At 32.0% G+C, this 20,122-nt stretch overlaps 1 protein-coding gene across 1 annotated transcript; it reads left to right on the forward strand.

The window, feature by feature from the left end:
• Positions 1–18,344: 18,344 nt before the first annotated feature.
• On the forward strand, positions 18,345–19,695 carry LOC149577017 (F-box/kelch-repeat protein At5g15710-like). Its single transcript, XM_089824833.1, has one exon. It carries the CDS (start codon positions 18,377–18,379, stop codon positions 19,580–19,582), a length of 1,206 nt encoding a protein of 401 aa, XP_089680959.1. The 5' UTR covers positions 18,345–18,376; the 3' UTR covers positions 19,583–19,695.
• Positions 19,696–20,122: the final 427 nt, after the last annotated feature.

The raw sequence follows: 20,122 nt of genomic DNA on the forward strand, positions 1-20,122 counted from the left end.
TGGTGGCTAGATGAAGTCTCATGGGTCCCTATCATGCTGAAAAGTTGTCTCTGTTTATCTTTGGAATCTCTCTCTTATAAGACATCTTGATATTTAGCTTAGGTCCTTAAAACATTTCTTGCAAACACCAAAAGCTTTGATACCAATTGTTGAAAATGTAGGAGTAACTAGGAGTGGGGGTGGAATCAATTACTACTAAAATAAATCTCAGATCCCTTAGATGTGAACAACAAAGTCTAGATTGAGAAAACTGATTGTTGTTGTCACTCAGTAAACACACAGAAAATATTGTAACTCGGTAAATACAGAGTGTGAATTACTTTTAGCAGATCTTAAAACATCAATAGTAATTAATTGCAAGCATAAGAGAAATAACAAGAACACATGACACACTAGGATTTAACGTGGAAACCCAATATGGGTGTAACGCCCCGCTCGGGAACCCAAGAGAAATAAACCTAACATGTTACAATGTTTACTGAACTATTTTTTTTTTAAAGTTTAAACAACATCAAGATAACATTAATGCGGAAGCAATATGAACATACACAACAAATACACATTTGCAATTATAGATATAGTTTCAATTCCTCGAAGGTTCCTTTACGTTGAGTCACATTTAATAATTTTAAATTAATTAGTTTAAGTTTCCAAGTACAATGTCTCATGATCATAAATAAATAACATATACATAATCGCATAAGCAAAGCATAAGTATATCTAATACAATGAAAGTACATCCACTAAATAACATCCACTGCACATGTCGCAGGGTATGTGAGAATAGATATAATATATCAGAATACATGATAACATACATACATCATCTGAAAAGAAGTCTCTGAGATAAGAAATAAGAATGATAAAGTTACATCTTTTGCAACGAACATCCAACAGCTAGCAATGTAAAGGGGAACCCAAATGGTAAGAAGACACTACCTCCCGACCGCGTGGTTACCTAGTCAGGCTTCCACTCCCACCGTGCAGGGAAGATAATGAACGATCCACATACGGAAAATCAAACATAAAACATTCCTAGGCAAGGTACCCCTAATAGCCAAAACTACCTCAAAGGTAACACATGCTACTCAAGAAGATAAAATAATCCAAAAGTAAGAACACTCACTCCAATACCGACACTACATAATCAAACATCATACATGAACCAAGTATAAACCAAATACCAAGGTCATAAGATAAAGTCAACAAAAGATAATCACCTCAAGTCAAAAGCCACACGTCAAAAGTACAACATAATGAAACACCAATCATCATCAATGAAAGTAAGTAACCACAATAAACACATCCAACAATAGATACACCACCAGAGGTACACAAATTCTACAGAGGAGACTCAGGCTACATACTAGGGAGTGTCATCACATGGCTGCTTGAGTTACCCTGGACTGATCTCTTAATAGACCCCGGACCCTCAAGCATTGAGTTACCCAGGACTGGTTACTTTGAACCTCGGACCCTCAACATCACACATATGGAAAACTAGAAAGCCCTCTCAAGAAGACGAGGTACTCATCTCATTCCCATCCTTAGTCTATACAAGCACTCAAGGCATGGGTAAATCAAAAATCTCTAACTTATCTTTTTAGTGTGTTTCCCCCCCCATAAATTTTAATTACTAGGTTATCACTTATTACATAACTTGCATTAGGTTACCCTGGTACTGACCACTTTGGGTCTCGGACCCCTATGCAAGCCACTCCCAAGTCACATACCTAGACAACCTCTCCTAAGCACATAAAAACACAGTTGTGTCTCATACCACAACACCCATAAAGATCAAACTTGGTTCCTTAACAGGCAACCTGATAACAAGATGGATCAAACTAAATCCAAATACACATAAATGCTCACAAAACAAATCTCATAAGTATAAACTCCAATTTGAATCACAAGAATCATCATAACATCTAGCCACATAATAGTATCCAAGACATCTCACAAAACCTCTGGTGTACATCCTAGACTGGTCGACATCTAAACAACACCAAAATCCAAAAAGAAATATAGACAGTACATAGAAAACATCATAGTCTCACAGTTGGATTTGATTGATAATATATTGTTGAATTAATGTAAGGTTTCAATTTTCGTTTTCAATATAAGTTTCAATTTGCGTTTCAATGTATGTTCAAGTGTATACGATTCTCAGTATTACTCATACAATACACCCGTGTATTTGTTTGAATTAAGGTTTTAAATTTCCAGTTTAATACATGTTTTCAAGTAAGTAAGTTTTTCAGTTAACCTTCATAATTAACCCTTGCAATTAAACTCATTCTTGTTCATATAATAACATATCAAGACTTAGAAGTAATATTAATCATTTATTAAATTATTCGATTACTAAATAGAAATATTTCCCAATTCCATTAATAATTCAAATGGTTAAATAGTAAATATTATTAACCATACCACTGCTATCGTAGCCTGCGTCAGCAGCGTACGGCACCGGCAGGGGTTATAAAAAATTTCGTTTTTTATTTTTATTTTTTAATTTCTTTTTTTTTAAATTAATTTTTTTAAAAAAAAATTTATTTATTTATTTTATTTTATTATTATTATTATTATTATTATTTTTTAATTTTTTTTTTTTAACTAAGTCAAATTTCAATAATTTTGTTTATTAGAAGAACAACCCTTCTAATAAATTTAGATAAATTATTATATATGAAAATTTTAAGAATTGTATTATAATTCTATATTCTTTATTTTATAATATTTTTCTCAACGAACTTCATAACAATATTATTTTAATATATACATATTTTAATAACATTTACGATATTAAATTGATAGGAAAAATAAATTGAACCCTTCGAATTTTCAATCCTAAGATTTTCATTTCCAAAAACAAACCCCTTCCAAATTTAAATTTCTTAATTCCATTTTAATTCAAAACCCAAATTTCAATTTAATACTAAATTTCTTTTAAAAGTAAAACAAGGTTTTCTAAATAGTTTTTTTTCAATCCCGATTCCCAGAAGAAATCAAATCGCAAAAGATTCAGAAGAAAGGTAGCAAGATTCATTCAATAAAATTTGAGAAAGCAATTTCCAACAAGCACGAAGAAAACAAAGATCCGAAAATATTTCTACAATGGTTCACAAACCCTACCTTGATCTGATGCTAACAACTTGTTGAAACCTTTGCTAATCCAAACCCTTCAAAGCTTTCAAAGATTTCTTTGTTCCCCTTCCAAAAGTGTGTTCCCTGAAACCTGTGTCTGAAAAACTTCCCCCAAATAATGACCCCAAAACCCTCTAATATAGAATCTAATTACCCTTTAGGGTTTCTATCTCCACAACTCTAAAATAATAATTACTTTATTTAATTAATTCATTCATGCACAATTAATTTTCTTTTAATTAAAATATTCTTTTATTATTCCTTCATGCACTTTAAGTGAATTGTTAAATTACTTTATTTAACTTTCCACTTTACTTTAATAAATTTATAACTTTTTAAATCTCATGTGCACATTATTAAAATATCTTTATTCAAGTTCACATTTTTATTTTTTAATTAATTTTATTTTTAACTCATGCATAATTCATGCGAACTATAATCTTTATGATAATTAAATATCTTTTCACTTTTAATTTCATTTTTAGAAACTTAATTGATAAAAATATTTATTAACTTAAATAACAATAATATTTAGCATTTATTTAAAAATGCACTCTTAATATATTATTATTAAATTAAATTAATATAATCACTTTCTAAATGTAAACTTTAACTTTTATCTCCAATATTTAATTCTCTCTTATTTAATTAATTGATTCATGCACAATTAATTTTCTTTTTAAATTAAAATATTCTTTTATTATTCCTTCATGCATTTTAAGTGAATTGTTAAATTACTTTATTTAGCTTTCCACTTTACTTTACTTTAATAAATTTATAACTTTAATCTCATGCGTACTTTATTAAAATACTTTTATTCAAGTTCACATGTTTTTATCTTTTAAATTAATTTCTATATTTTAAACTTATTCATGTGAACTTAAAACATATTCATAATTTAATATCTTTTTCCTTTTTAATATATTTTGAACGTTTAATTTGATAAATATTTATTAATTTAAATAACAATAATATTTAGCATTTATTTAAAAATAAACTCTAAATATATTATTATTAAATTAAATAAATATTATCATGTTCTAAATTTAATCTTAAAACTTTTATCTTCCAATTCAATTCTTTATATTTAATTAATTTCTCAATTAATTAAATATAATTAAATATTCATAATATCATAATAATTTTCCATTAAATTAAATTATTAATTTAATCTATTAATTAGACTTAATTAATAAAAATTCATCAAAGACTCACAAAACAACATACGCACAAAATACTCACGGGTTTTAACAAGGGTAGACAGTTTGTTACGAGTCCTCCTTGCAGGACAAGTATTTTAGGCTTATGGCTCGGATTGGACCTGATCATTATCTTCCCATTCTCACCATTTGAGTATTTGTAATAAGGCACGCTCATCCTGGCAATTCAGGGAAGTTGATGCCCGGTACCTACATCCTGCATAAAAGATGAGCATGTACATGTATATAATATATCTAAACTAAACAGACAATGGCAGGGAGTGGTTCATTGTGTAGATCCCGACTAGCAGGTGACTACGACTCCCTCCCTTAACCACATCAAACACGTCAGATAGAAAGATAAAATAAACATGCGCACCATACACATGCAAGTATGGGGTAAGTATCGTAAAAATCATAAGTCTAATATCAAATGCGTACATATAATAATGCATCTCTATCAATACAACATAATCATCATTAAAGACATCATGTTAACATTTTTATGAAAGAAACCACATTTACTAACTAGGATCATCAAAATACCATTAACAACACATGAATGAAATCAACTAAGCAATAATAACCGATGCATTTGTAATTCAAGACATGAAATAATATCATAATAATGTAAATCTAGTATCTCTAAAACTAATCAATGCATAAAATTAGCTTAAAAGAATTTGACAATGATAATAGAATGTGAACTAGGGGCAGGCACTACAATGGGAAAAACCACTAATGTAACTAGTTACTATTTTTCACTCTTCTGAAGTGAGCCCTATTAGGAGCCAACTTGGTTAAAGGTTACAAAACAAAATATTAGGTGTGACCTTATTAAAGGATTTGATCACTCTATTAGGAGTGGCCTTGCAAGAGGTCTTAAAACAATTCAATAGAATTGCCACTTTGTTAGAGGATTTACAATTGGCTATTAAACCAACTTTGTTAAGAGATTTTAGATCACTACTAAAATGGTTAGAGAGTAGCAATGAAATGATCTGATTGTGATGCAATTGAATTGCTAATTACATATCTTTGCTCTAGTTCATACTTGATCCTTCTTGATTGAATAATACTTTTCTGCTCAACAAGGATATCTGCTTATCCTTCAAGTTTACTCTCACTCTTTCTTTCTTAATTCAACCAACACACTTGCACACACTCTTGAAATCTCAACTTGACCTTATATTTATACCTTCTAGATTGTCAAATCAGCTTAATACAAATTAGAATGACCACTAATCATTACCATAGTCAGCTAGAACCAATACTTGAAATAATAAAGCTTCTCATGCCAAAACAACAAAATCATTTATTAGCTGACCCTGTTCGGTAAATATTGGTTTTGAGACAATTTCTTGTGTTAACCAATAGAAACTCGGTTAACATTGTGAACTTGCAATTTCTTGAATACTGATTCATATGCAATACTCTCTTGAAAAAATTATTATGTTGTTATCAATTGATGGAAGCCCATAATTGTTTCAAAGCTACCGTAGAAACATGGAGCAAGGATGTTGTCAAAGGTTGTGGAGTTTGGATTTGCAGCTACCTATTGCATTTGCTTGAAAGTTTTTAAAGCCTTCTTAAATACACTTTCTGAAAATTCTGCATTTATTTTAGTCCATAAGATCATAGTTATTTGATGATCAAACAAACAACTAATGTGCCTTGTCAATACTTCCACATATTGCATAAATCTATAGAGCAATTCCAACTAACTTTCCTGACAAAAACCTTCCCTTTCTTGAAGCTTTGAAGGATTTCCAGATCCTTTTTGACAGTTCTAAAGCCTTTTAAACAGTTCCAATTTGTGCATTTACTATAACATTTTCGTCCATGGCAGCACATTTCTTTAAGGCATTCCGTTGAACAGTTTATGTACTATGTCTATGCTTCGACTCTTTGCATACGTTTCTATAAAAGCTTGAGATTGGTAATAGGTGTTAGAGTAATGGTGATGTCAGAATTAATTTTGGTAATTTATCAGACAATTTCACTCTTACAAAGCATTTTACCTTATTAACCCATGAAATTTGATAAACCCCTCTTGTATCTAACCAAAAATAACAGAGGGTTGTACTCTAAGAATACAAACAATGCATTATCCTAACAGTAAGCTGAAGTTGGCAATCACCTTAATTACAGACTACTGGCTAAAACAAGGGAAAAAAACCCAAAGCGTACTATTAAATTCAAAGTGTTTGTAATTATGTACAATTATTTTAGAGAACTTTTGATTGACATAACCATGGAAGTTTGTTGCAGGGCACATAATCTTTGTTAGATAATCCCAGCCAGAAGTTTCTTGTCATTGTGGATGTTACTCTAGACATTAGGCACTCTAAAAATAAGGTGTTTTTGCTAATTTAAGACATTTACTAGACTGAGCAATCTGCAAATCATAAACAGTGAAGGCATGGATCATTGAGTGCTGTGACAATATAGAGTTAAAAGCATTCTGTGATGACATAAAAATGATGTTAAAATTAGAGGCATGGACACACTCAATTACAAGCCTCTTTTGGAATGTGCCTTGGTTATTCATTAAATATGATGCGAGGAAAGGTGATTTGCAATTGAATAATACTAGGCTAGCAATAAAAACATCTCCAGACCTTTTTTGGAAGGCAGTGATCAAAATTTGTTGTCAGATGGGAAAAAAGGTGCTATTAACTTTCTCAAAATCACCAGGTAGGATGATCCATAAATAATGAGACGAAAACACCCAATAAAAAGCTTGTTGATAATGAAGAGCCTCAAAGCATGTTGTTTCAATCAGTAAAAGATGGTTGGAAAACAATATGTTTTAAATTAGAAAAACCAATTAACTACTAAGGCTAAGGTACAGGCAAAAAACTTCAAAAAATAAGTACATTGTAATGGTTTGATCTTCTTTTTTAATCGGTAAAAAGCAAATGCCCTATATATCCAATATATCAAATTGAATTTACATTTTATTTTTACCCTGTTCAAAGTGCAGACATCGGGAGAAAAGAATAGAAAAGAAAACACCCATTATTCCCCGACCAAACTTTTCAAGAAAGTACATGTGCCCCTTCAAATGGGAACTTTAGAAGGCATACATTCTTTTTACACAACGAGTGTTTTACAACTGTTATTCTCCCTTATCTAAGATTAAAATAATTTCACACTTAGCGTATACAAGCCATTACATACACAGATTTGAATCCTTATTACTTGAAACATGTCTTCTTTCAGTCCCATTATTTCTTAGTACTCTTTTGTAAACATTATCTCCTCAATTCTTTCTTTATATGCCCCTGTCATTTCACACAAACTGTAGACTCAAGGAGATCTGTTAGTATAAAACATGCCTCTAATGAAGATATCGTTATTGGATGTTATTGGGAGATTATAATTCATTTCTACTGATTTTAAAGTTGTCTTGTTTTTATCTTGATTTATTGATGTTTGACTGATTCTTTTATTACTATCTATCTTAAACTTTCTCTTTATCATTCCTTAAGTTTATTAAGTCTTATTAGTATACAATAAAATAGAAAGTTATCTTGTTCTAATGTTTCTTTTAGATAGATTTTCTTTATAGTTAAATGGTTTCAAGTTATGAAGTTTTCTCATATAAGTGTATTCTAGTCTATTCCTTTCATGTAGCGGCTTTACGTGAAAATATTTAATCCTTTATGTTTCCATTACGATCAATATTGTTTATTTCTATCCATTTTATGCTGCTGCTAAATAAAGGCTATAATTGGGAAGAGATAAATCTATTGTGATTTAATCTATTGTTCCATTGTTACATCCTTTTCGTATCGACTTGATTGCTGCTGGAGATTATTCATCTGGTTATCTAGTTGTCTTTTGTTTTTATAAGTCTGTTATTCAGTTTAGGTGTACATGTTCTTGTTTAACAGTTTCAGTTTGATGCATGGGATTAGTTGAAATCGGGCCATTCTTAAAAATTTAGTAATGGTGATTCGCCTGTGGTTGGGAGAGTCTCCTATATTTGCAAAACCTCAAGCTATGCTTCTATTTAATTGTCTCTTAATGCTATACAGATTGATTATTCTTTCAGATCTTGCTTTGGTCCACAAGGTGTAAATAGGGTTGATAGTAATTAGTGTTCTCTCAAACGTAGAAGTAGTCAACAACATAAAGGCTTGCCTTATATTTAGGACAAGTTCTCTTGATCCTTTTTTGCTCTGTGCTTTTAGGAGTCTGTAGCTTCGTTAGTGAGGCTTAATTGTTCTAGACCTTCAAGTTTATTGATCTTGAAGCCTTCATATATAATCTAATCTCTACAGCCCCTGTCCAATTCTTCTTAGTTGATTAAGCTGGGCTCTAGTGTCCAAACTGTAATAATCATCCGTTTTTCGCTTGCCTTTATTCCAATTCTGTAGATGAAGTTCTGTTTGATAATAAGAATGAAAAAATGCTTGATAACAGGGGATTCACATGAATAGGACACAAATGGATTTTATGCTTTGATTTACCTACGGAAGAGTTAGGATTTTTATGTTTTGTATCATATTAAGTGTAACATACTAAAAATTAATAACAAAAGTTGTCTAACTGTTTAAGTTAAACCGACTTGTTTGTGCTGAGCATTGGGATGAACAACAACACATGCAACAATTTTTTTTAAGCAAGAATACATTTCATAATAATTACTACGCTAAATCTATCTTTAACAAGATTTAATTACTTGCTACGAACTAACATCTCCAATTTACTTCTATGCAAAGGAAAGCATTGCATTACTTATTTAATAATCAAAGTACAATTAATCTAGTTACATACTTCTTTCCTGATAATAATCAGAAAGTAACATGCAGCTAACTGGAAACAAAGTATTCATATAAGATGTACAGAGGTTGAGCTAATAGAGACATGCGGCATGAGCGTGGCACCAAGTCTCCGGTTTGATTCACAATCTAGGGGAAAGGCATCATTGGGGCATTTAACCACCCAACCATGGATCGATGTCGATCCCTCCTAGGCTGCTTGAGACCCAAGCAGACCCAGCTCTCCACGAGGGATGGTAGATGATCAAGTCAAGTATCTAGGAATCTGGTGTGGAGGTCCTTACATTGTGATTAGTTTGTTTTAAACCCCTTATTTCTCCGTTTAATGTTTTAAACCCCTTATAACTCCAGAAATCAAACGTTTATTTGTTTGTTTTGTTTTGTGCATGGAATTCGTATCATACAACATAAACAAGAAAGAAACTACAATAATATGCAAAGTGGAAAAGAACTGCTGCTAATAAAATGTTATTTTCAGAATTCATAAAACCAAATACATGGCAGATTTATCAACTCACCAATTACTTCAGTAGTATTGACATAATACTCCAGCCCATGCTTTCGAACTTGCTGCTACAGTGCTTTGTCCTTCAATCAGTCCACTACCTTCGTAATATCATTCCCTCAAAGTGGCATAAGCGTCGGAAAAGTAGTGAAGAAGATATGAGCAAAATACCAAATCTGCCTGTAGTTGGAAATGCAACTAAATTGCCTAATAATGAAGCCAATAACAAAGAATTTCAAAGGCCAAATCCTAAGGGAATGACGTCTAGAATGTTACAAGAGAGGATAGACGTCCTCAAATGCCAAGAATGGAGCTGCAACTCACACACCAATTTCTTCTCATATTCAACCTGAATAATGAAGCCACAAATGCTTCATTTTATTCTATTTTCAAGGGTTCGCTCAACTCATATGGGCAATGTGCGATAAAATATGTGTAGTATATAAAACATTTATTAAAATACCCCTTATGTCTCCCTTGGGTACACATCCCCATAAAATAAATATTAAAGTAACACTTTAATATTTTTACAATTAAATTAGACGTTACTTTAATAAAACTTCAGGCATTAAAATGTATTAGCAATCGAACTTCGAATAATGCGAGTGATAGCTCATCGGAACGCTCTCACCGAGGAGTATCAAATCCAATCACCAAAATTGACCTGCACTGTGTCCTGCCGACTTACTAAAAATAGTAAGTATGCCTGAAACTGAGTAAATCAACTTCGTTTTGGCCCAAACTGGAAATGACTAGGCCAAAACACTCCAGGATCCCATTAAACCCTTCGTTAGCCCTCGGGACCATGTAGAACAAGGCTAACGCACACACACTTGGTCAACTGCTAAAATAGGGACATTACACACGTAGGTTGTTGAACAGTCTTAACAAGAAACCAGTCACCAATGAAATTGGAGTCACTGGTCTTGATGAGTCTCATGGCATTGATGAGTCTCACGGCATTGAACAAAATGTTTGCGGGTTTGGGGACTTCAATGGTCACTGTTATGATGTGCAGGGAGCAGGAAAGGTTTTTGGAAATTGGCACAGTCCACAACAAACGGAGCATGACATGTCTGAATTTACTCCATCTCCCGCTCACCTAAGCTGTGTGCACAAACATGACCATCATGGTAATCACAGTCACTGCCGGCTAGGTGAAACATTAGCTATAGCTCCTCCACTCATCTCAAGTTCTTGTCCATATGATAGTCTTCACCAATCTATGACAGAGCACCAAACTATACTTGAGATACACTAGTTGATCATCCATTCCCATGAGACTTGACTATGATAATTTCTTCATATGAGTTAGAGTCCATGGATAGAATGTTTATTCCTTTGTCTCCTGCAGATTGGCTGCCTTTCTTGTTTCTTGTGGCCTTGCATAGAAAAGGAAGACATACTTCCAGCTTGTCTCATCGCCTGGGAGACCTCGACCCCTATTTCCTTAAAGAAAGCCTCTAACCAATTACTATGATCCTCAATCACATTATTCCAAGGAATTAGGAAATGCATAGACTTCTTCACTTCTAGCCAGGCTTTCTCAAAGGTTACATTATCTTTAATATAAAGGATTGGTCTTCTGGGGATATACATATACTTCAAACTACTTGTTAGCCAAGTCATAGTGTCTTTTGGGTGAGGTATTCATAGATGATGATTTATGTTATCTACTGTATCATCTGGCCCTTTCATCCAGGTCTCTTTAGAAATTGCTTTGCATAGTAATTTGATATCCCAAATTTTGATCCCAATGACATTGCTATTGGTCCTCCAAGTATGGTTGTAGTTAAGGGCTTTCTGTCCTATGGCTTTCTTTATAGCTAGCCAGGTAAGGTAATCAACTTTTCTTAGTAGCCTACTTCTCACTTGGGTTTGATTGGGCCCAAGAAGGCCATAGTCCTCTCCTCCTATGAGTGGTAAAGGATTATGGCAGTTTCCATAACAAACAAGGTAAAGTAAAGCTAGAAAAATAGGTTGTAGAATCGCAAGAAAGGGAGGGAGACGGGTAACAAGGTAAGAACAACCCAATTAATAGATCGAAAGGAATAAAGATCCCAATGACATTGCTATTGGTCCTCCAAGTATGGTTGTAGTTAAGGGCTTTCTGTCCTATGGCTTTCTTTATAGCTAGCCAGGTAAGGTAATCAACTTTTAAGATCCCAATGACATTGCTATTGGTCCTCCAAGTATGGTTGTAGTTAAGGGCTTTCTGTCCTATGGCTTTCTTTATAGCTAGCCAGGTAAGGTAATCAACTTTTCTTAGTAGCCTACTTCTCACTTGGGTTTGATTGGGCCCAAGAAGGCCATAGTCCTCTCCTCCTATGAGTGGTAAAGGATTATGGCAGTTTCCATAACAAACAAGGTAAAGTAAAGCTAGAAAAATAGGTTGTAGAATCGCAAGAAAGGGAGGGAGACGGGTAACAAGGTAAGAACAACCCAATTAATAGATCGAAAGGAATAAGTCTCGATTAGCCGAAAACATTGTGGAGAGGCATAAGGTTTATGATAGCCTATGATCAATGAGTGATGATAAGGGCTATATTTATCAGAGAAGGTGGTAGAGAATGTCTATAAATGATAGTAGGAAAGGGCACCTTATATATATACTTTGCTAAGCTAAAGGCTAGATAGAAATATAAAGCTTGCTAGGAACAACTAAGAACATCTTTTACATTAACATACTGTATATCTCATATGTGGGAGAATATGAGGGATCTAAAGGGTGAGAGGGAAAGAAAGAAAACACCTAGAAATATGGGTGGTGTAACACATACCAATTGGGGAATAGTGAACACAAGGAGAAGCTAAACACTATAAAACCTGAGGAATAGGAGGGTGACCAGTGAGACAACTTATAAGAGAAGGGATGGAAGTATAAAATGATCAAGTCTATAGGGAGATCTAACCTAAGATAGTCATCTTATATTACTCGAGATAGCAATAGTTAGTTACCTATTTGAAGGTCAGATAATCCTCTACCTTAGCCTTTAGATAGAGTTACATTTCAATTTACATAGAATCATCCCTAATATGGATCCAGGGAGCAAAATTAATATGGATTCTGAACTTAATTCATAGATGTCTAGAATGTCTAGAATAGGGAGAAATTCTAAATACCCTATAACCTATCTTACTATAGCTATTCAAACTATAACTTCGTGGCGTTGAATTTAGACACTTTAAAATATGACTATTTTCTACATTTCAATGAGGGAAAAGGATAGGAATAAAATCATAGGGAGCCTTCGATTTATGAAGCCAAGTGAATGCGAATGCCTAAGATATCGCGGTTTTAAGACTAATCTTAACTTAGGAATGGTCATGGGTATATGTTATATCCCTCTCATTCTATGATTGATGAAATTTGTTTTACTTTAATATTATTTTGGGTTTATGTATTGTGTGTCCGGTTGTCTTTAATTAGGATATCTTCACCATTAGTCCCTATGTTAGCTAAGTTATTAGCTTGTTTGTTGCCTTCATGAAACATATGGTGTATGACAGTGTCTTCAAATTTATCCAATATCATTAGAGTGTATTCTAATTTAGATTGAAGTTTCCAGTTAGGGTTTTCTTTTTTCTTATCGCATTCAAAATTATTTGGGAGTCTCCTATGACCAATTTTATGATTCTCATCCCCTAGCATAGGCTTAATCCATCAATTAAAGCTTCAAGTTCTGAAAGATTATTAGACATTACCTTTCTATGTTTTGCTCATTTAGCTATGCATTTGCCTTTGTCTGTGTGGATTATGCAACCTAGACCTGCTTGGCTTGCCTTACCTCTGGATGCCCCATCAAAGTTTAATTTTATCCATCCTCCTAGTGGAGGTGTCCATTTACATTCAAACCTAGTTTTTTACTAGCTTTTGAGTAGAGTAGGGGTGGGTTGATAAGCATTTGCCAAATTTTCTTCATCTCTACATCCCATTCAAAAAAGAAATCTTCTTCTTTATATGTTTTCCTTAGGTTATTGTTGACTATTTTTGTGATGCATGCCTCTATTTTGTTTAACAGGGAAGGTGTGTCCATACTTGAATTACACAAAATTCTTCCGTTTCTCTCTTTCCATAATTCCCATAAAAGAATTGAGGGCAATATCTGCCATAAGTTGCTATACACCTTAACCCTACCCAGTTTAGGCTTGCTCTTTAAAAAACCTAGGAGACGTTTGGGGAGTGTTGTTTGCCAATTTAATTTTTGACATAGCTATTGCAAGCATTTTTAGCGTAATCGCATTGGAACAAAATGTGTTCATCTGTTTCCGACTCTTTCTCGCATAGGGGGCATCTAGATGGTCCTTTTAAAGCCCATCTTGGTGAACTTGTCAATTGTTAAGATTCTCTTTGGAGAGCTGCCCATATAAAGATGCCTACCTTAGGGAGGCATGTCATGTCCTAACAAAGGTTAAGGGGAACCTCAATCTTATCCCAGTGTTGGGAGTTTACTAGTCTTTTGTATCCTCTTTCAACATTATAGTTACCGTCCTTTGAGGCACCCCATATCAGTCTATCTTTCCTTTCCTTGTGGTTAGTTATGCGTTTCTTTAAGATTTGTTCCAGAATGTTTTTTCCTTGAGGTGATAGTGGTGTACCTTCCAGAGATTCCTATTGTGAACCCGTGGTTGAGTTGTTGGTTTTAATTTGATAATCATTTACTTGTTATCCCCATAGATTAGATAAAGTGTCTTTATTGTTTGCTGGTCTGTTGAGACTGTCTAAAGGGGGAAGTCCATCCCATGAATCTTACCAAAATAGTGCATCCTCTCCTAGACCTGTTCCATGTGATATTTTTAGCTATTAGTGGGCGACAACTTATCATAAAGTTCCACACTTTGGATCCTTTTGGGGGGTTTCTGGTTCTAAAGAGGGATATTGGGTTAGAGTTGTTTTAATATCTGTTATATAGTATCTTAGTCCATTTACTTTCATTTTCCTTGTACATTATCCACATCAGTTTGGTTCTTAATGGCTCATTTTGCCAACCCCAATTTTGAATGCCTAGACCTCCATACTCTTTGGGTTTACAAATATTGTCCCATTTTATCAGGGCCTGCTTATTTTTTTCTGAAGTGCCTTGCCAGAAAAACTTCGAGTTTGCTATCTAGATTTCTTTTAACTCCTTTGGGAAGAGGCAAGTATGACATCTGAAATGTTGTTATTGCTGATAGCATTGCTTTAATCATTGTTTCCCTGCCTGCTTTGTTTTGTCATTTTCCTTTCCAGCACTCCATCTTCTTGTCTTATTTGTCAGCTATAAGGTTCCATAATTTACTATCTTTGACGCCTTTGTCTTACATAATCCCAAAGTATTTGCATGGAAAGGTCCTTTCTTGTACCCCATAAGGTTGCATATATTATTTTCTTGGATAGGAGCAGTGTTTAGAAAGAAAATCTCTGATTTATTTGGGTTTACTTTCTGCCTGGATGCTTCCATGTATGTCTTAATAATATGTCTATAGTTATGAGCCTCATCTGTTGTGCTTTCTCCCGAGAGTTATACTTAACTGATCACTCCAGAAAACTTCTAACCACTTTACCAGATTCGGATTTTCGGTTTTGGGACCGTTCCAGTAAGCATAGATGCCCAGATCTTTGCAGTCAAACCATTGATCTTCGTTGTACTTGTTACTGATAATATGTGTACTTCTGCTCTTGTTCTGATTGTCACTAGAGTTGCTGTACACATTGGGTAATGCATTGAGCATTCCCTGATGCTTACTATTGTTCATAAGAGTTCCTTTCAGCCTTGTCTCAGTTTGAATTTCTGCCCACTGGTTATTGTTATTCCTCATATAGTTTTGGTTCAGGATTTTGTTCAGATATGGAATTTTCGGGTCTAAGGATTGGTTTGTTATAGGGAGAGGTGTTGGGGCCATGGATAAGGCAGGTTCCCTGGAGGGCTGCTTAGATGGTTGAGGTCAGTAGCCAATTCTGTTATTACCTGGGTTTCTGACTGCGGAGTTGGTTCTTGCTCTACTTCTTATTGGTGTTTCGTTTGCCTCCGAGATCTGTATGGGGCATTTGTTATGAGTATTCGCATGAGTAGGGTTACTGACTAATTGTCTTTTGTATTGGTTACCACTTCCCACCCATCCGCGTTGTTAGGATAGGGTTTAGTGTTAATTCTGCCGTGTCACCTGCGTGGCACCAGATTAGCTTGCAGGTGTGGGAGCCCTAATATCTAGTGAATTCGATTTTTTTCCTACTGCTAGCATTGTGCCCTAATAAAGGCCTATTTATATCTGAAGCTAGGTTCTGTTGTTTATTATTAACAGGGGTTTGCTCAGTTGCTTCTCCATTATTGTTATTCCTCTTAAAAACATTCCACCCGTTTTCCTTGCTCAAATTTCTCCCTGAATCTATGAAAATGCGATTTTGTTCTTGAAAACTAACATTTTTTCTATGATGCCTACGTTTGGAATTTCCTTGTCCTTGCTGTCATTGTGGTTGAGGCGGAAGCAGATTGTTCTGTTTTTCAACCCTCCCACGCTTTGTATATTAGTTTTGGCGAAGAAATCTTTTTGCTCGCCAATTCTTGTTGGGTTCCCCTTCGCATTTGTGCTATAACCTGATCAACATAAAACACCTTGTTAATTTTTAATTTTTTTATGCCCTTCGTGGTTAGAGATTAATATTATTAATAATAGTTATTAATATTATAGTTATTGTTATAAAGTAATAGTTATAGATTAATATTATTAATAATTAATTAATAAATAATATCTTAAAAATAATAGATTTAATAATAATATTTTATAAATAAATTTTAAAGTTAATAATTAATATTAATAATCTATAACTATTACTTTTATAACAACTTATCTAATAATTGCAAGTATAATATTAATAATACTAATATTAATATAAATGTTAATATAACTATTATTTTAAAGATCTATAGATCAAAGTCTAAATATTATATTATCCATAAATAATTCTAAAGATTAATCTTTAGAATTTATATTTATCATAAATTAATATATTTATAGATTTGTATTAAAAAATAATAGTTAACATATTATATTATATTATCCACACAATCATATTAATAATTAATATACTTATAATGTAATTACAATTATTAATTATTAATTAGATATTAATATTAATTAATATTATAAATTAATAGTTATTAAATTTATTATAAATTTAGAATTTAGAATTCATAAATAATAAATAAATAATATTTAAAGATAAATCAACTTTTATTATTTAAAAGTTTTATTTGTATTTGTTAATCTTATAGTTATAATATTATAATAAATAATAATGATTATATAGATAATATAATATGTTAATTGTGATAAAAGAAGAGAAAATAAATAAATAATATTTAAAAAATAATAGATTTAAAAGTTTTAAATATAACTTTTAATATAACAACTTATAATAATAAATTATAACAACTTATATAATTATAATTATTTTTTGAATAAATTGAATTTTCTTAAATATTACTAGTCTATAAATTTATTTTCCTAAATATAGATCTCACCCAATATATTAATTTAATAAAGTTTATTTATAGATTACCTTTAAATAAGTTGACAAATTATTTTTAAAGGATAGATTAACAAATATTAAATAATAATAATAATAAGTAAACTAAATATATTATAGTTAACTTATTAATAATATTATTAACTTATAATTTATGTTAACTATTATTAACTTTGTTATAATTTATTAATATAATTGATTATATTAAGTTAATATATAATTAGTAAATTTATTATAAATTTATAGTTTAGAATTCATTAATAATAAATAAATAATATTTAAAAATAAATCAACATTTATTATTTAAAAATTTTATTTTATTTGTAAATCTTATAGTTATAATATTATAATAAATAATAATGATTATATGAATAATATTAAATATTATAATATAATATTAAAATTAATTATTAATAAGTTAATAATATTAAAATTATATTATGTATTACTTATTAAGTTATTAATATATTATATAGATTATAATTATTATAATGATAACCATAAGACTATAGGGTTAATGCTTGATATAGTTAATTAATAATATTATTAATTATTAGATTAACAAATACATTAATTTATAAGTTTAATAATATTATCTAATTATAATAAAGTTATAATTAATTTAATAGATAATTAAACTTAACTATTTAATATTGTATTAATAACTAATCATATTAATATAATTGATAAATTAATAATAATATTATATTAACTTAAGTTAATATATTATTAATATAATATAATATGATAATAATAATATTATATTAATATAATATTAATACAATAATATTATAATATATAATATTATTAAATTTATATATATATATATATATATATATATATATATATATATATAAAATTATAAAGTTATTATTCTAAAGATTAATCATTATAATATTAATCTTTATAGAATTATAATATAAGTTTATTATTAGTTATTATTAATATTAGTATTAATAACTATAAAGTTAATAATTAGTCAACTTATTAAATTAATATTAAATTAACTTGTTTATAATAATAACATATTATATTATATTAACTTATATGTTAATCTATAAATCTATAAATAAAACAAATCTATAAATAAACTTTATTAAAATAATCTATCGGGTGAGATCTATATTTAGGAAAACTGGAAAAAGTTTTATGTCAAATACTACTTAAGCAAATTACATGAATGCAAATTTAGGGCCCAGATTTGTTTCATACAAGAGTAACCCTAGCGATGGCTGAAAGTAGTGCAAGGGAGGATTTGAATAAATGGTCCGAGTTACCTGATGATATGACAGAAATGATTTTGAAGCGTGTTCCGATTGAATCCATTGTCAGGCTCCGTGTAGTGAGTAAGGAATGGAACAACCTTCTATCTGATGATAAATACCTAACCTTGTGGAGGGAAAAATCCCAAGAGGATCCATGGCTCCTGCTTACTGTCAACAGTAACAGTCGATCAGATTGTTACCGTTTAAACATGTCATCAATGATAGCGAAGGCTTTTCCTTTTCCAGTCAATGGTGAGTTCTTGGCATCAGTGGGAGGATTAGTCCTCTGGTCTCTTAGGTCATGGAATGATCTCATTTTGTACGATCCGCTCACCACTAGAGGTATACATATTCCCTGGAGGGAGGATTTTACTGAAGTGGAAAGGGTTCTGGTATGCAATCCAGCAAGGGAAACTTTTGTTCAACTTCCCATGCCGATACTCAGGCAAGAGCACGGGATAATAATGGGAGAACTTCTATGGAAGGGTGAGCAATATCAAGTAGTAGCAGATTGCAACAACTTTATAGAGGTTTTTGATTTTCGAAGCGAATCATGGGTTATTCTACAGTCGGAATGGACCACATCCACATTTAGGGATCTTGTATTCTTCAGGGGGTTATATTGGTGTACCTTTGGCATCTCCATGGACAAGCTCATGGTTTTTAGAATTGAAGAAAATTACACGTCTCGAGAATTCTATGTATGTTTGCCTGAACTCCGTGGGAGAATGGAGCCCAACCTGGTTGTATGTGGCTCGTCGCTGGTTCTCATAACACGGGATTCACGTCAATTGTGTTTGTGTTTGTGGGAGTTGGAGTTTGAGAGCAATTTAAATATAACTTCAAACCCAAACCCATCCTGGAAGCTGATTTCACAGATGCCTCCAGATGTGATGGGGTTTTTGAATTCGGGTAAGCATCTATTATTTGATAGTCTATCCAAGCACAGATTCCTGACAATGAGGAATTATATCTGCATCCTTACAGAAGGTAATGGAAGGTTAGGCTTCTTCAATAAGGAAGATGGATCATGGAGCTACTGGGGAGTGGATGATATTAGAAAGAACAACACAACTACTGTTGATGTGCATCTTTGTGATCCATCATTGATTAATCTCGAATCAATGACTAATGTCTTAGGGGTGAGGCGATGTGCCAGAATTTTATGATAAATCAACTTCATTGTGTGAGATTGATTTATCTCAAATCACCTTGTCTGTATTTTGATCTACATGGATAATTGCACAATCAATCATACAACCTTGCATCTCGTGTTGTTACATAGTGTGTGAGATGTGTGGCAATCAAAGTTCTGCACCTCTTTGTTATGTTATAATTGATGAAACTTTCCGATGCACTTTTTGAATGGTGTCATTTTGAGTTGTAATTGCAAAATTTATGAACACGAAGTTTAGCTAATAGGCATGTTCTGGTTTTTTTTCAGAGCTCTAAATTTCCATGTGGATCAACACCGGCAGCGACTGCTTCCGTGTTTGTTCTAAGTAAATCCTAGAAAACAACCGTAGTCATTGATTCCACAAGTTGATATAATTTATTTTTTATTGTTCTTGTGCATTCTGTTGTATTCACATTTTTCTCCCTTGTCTTGTGTGGCAGTTACAACAACAATATCATCATAAAATATGCTTACCTTGCCACAAAGCTCACATAAATTTATGTACTGGTGTACAAAGTGGGTTAAAATTTTG

This window comes from Cupressus sempervirens, chromosome 1, assembly GCF_028749045.1.
Source record: "Cupressus sempervirens isolate cs-2001-9-10 chromosome 1, ASM2874904v1, whole genome shotgun sequence".
NCBI lineage: Eukaryota > Viridiplantae > Streptophyta > Pinopsida > Cupressales > Cupressaceae > Cupressus > Cupressus sempervirens.

Excerpts from the sequence above, each read along its gene's own strand:
- LOC149577017 (XM_089824833.1), top strand. The coding sequence starts at position 18,377 with ATGGCTGAAAGTAGTGCAAGGGAGGATTTGAATAAATGGTCCGAGTTA.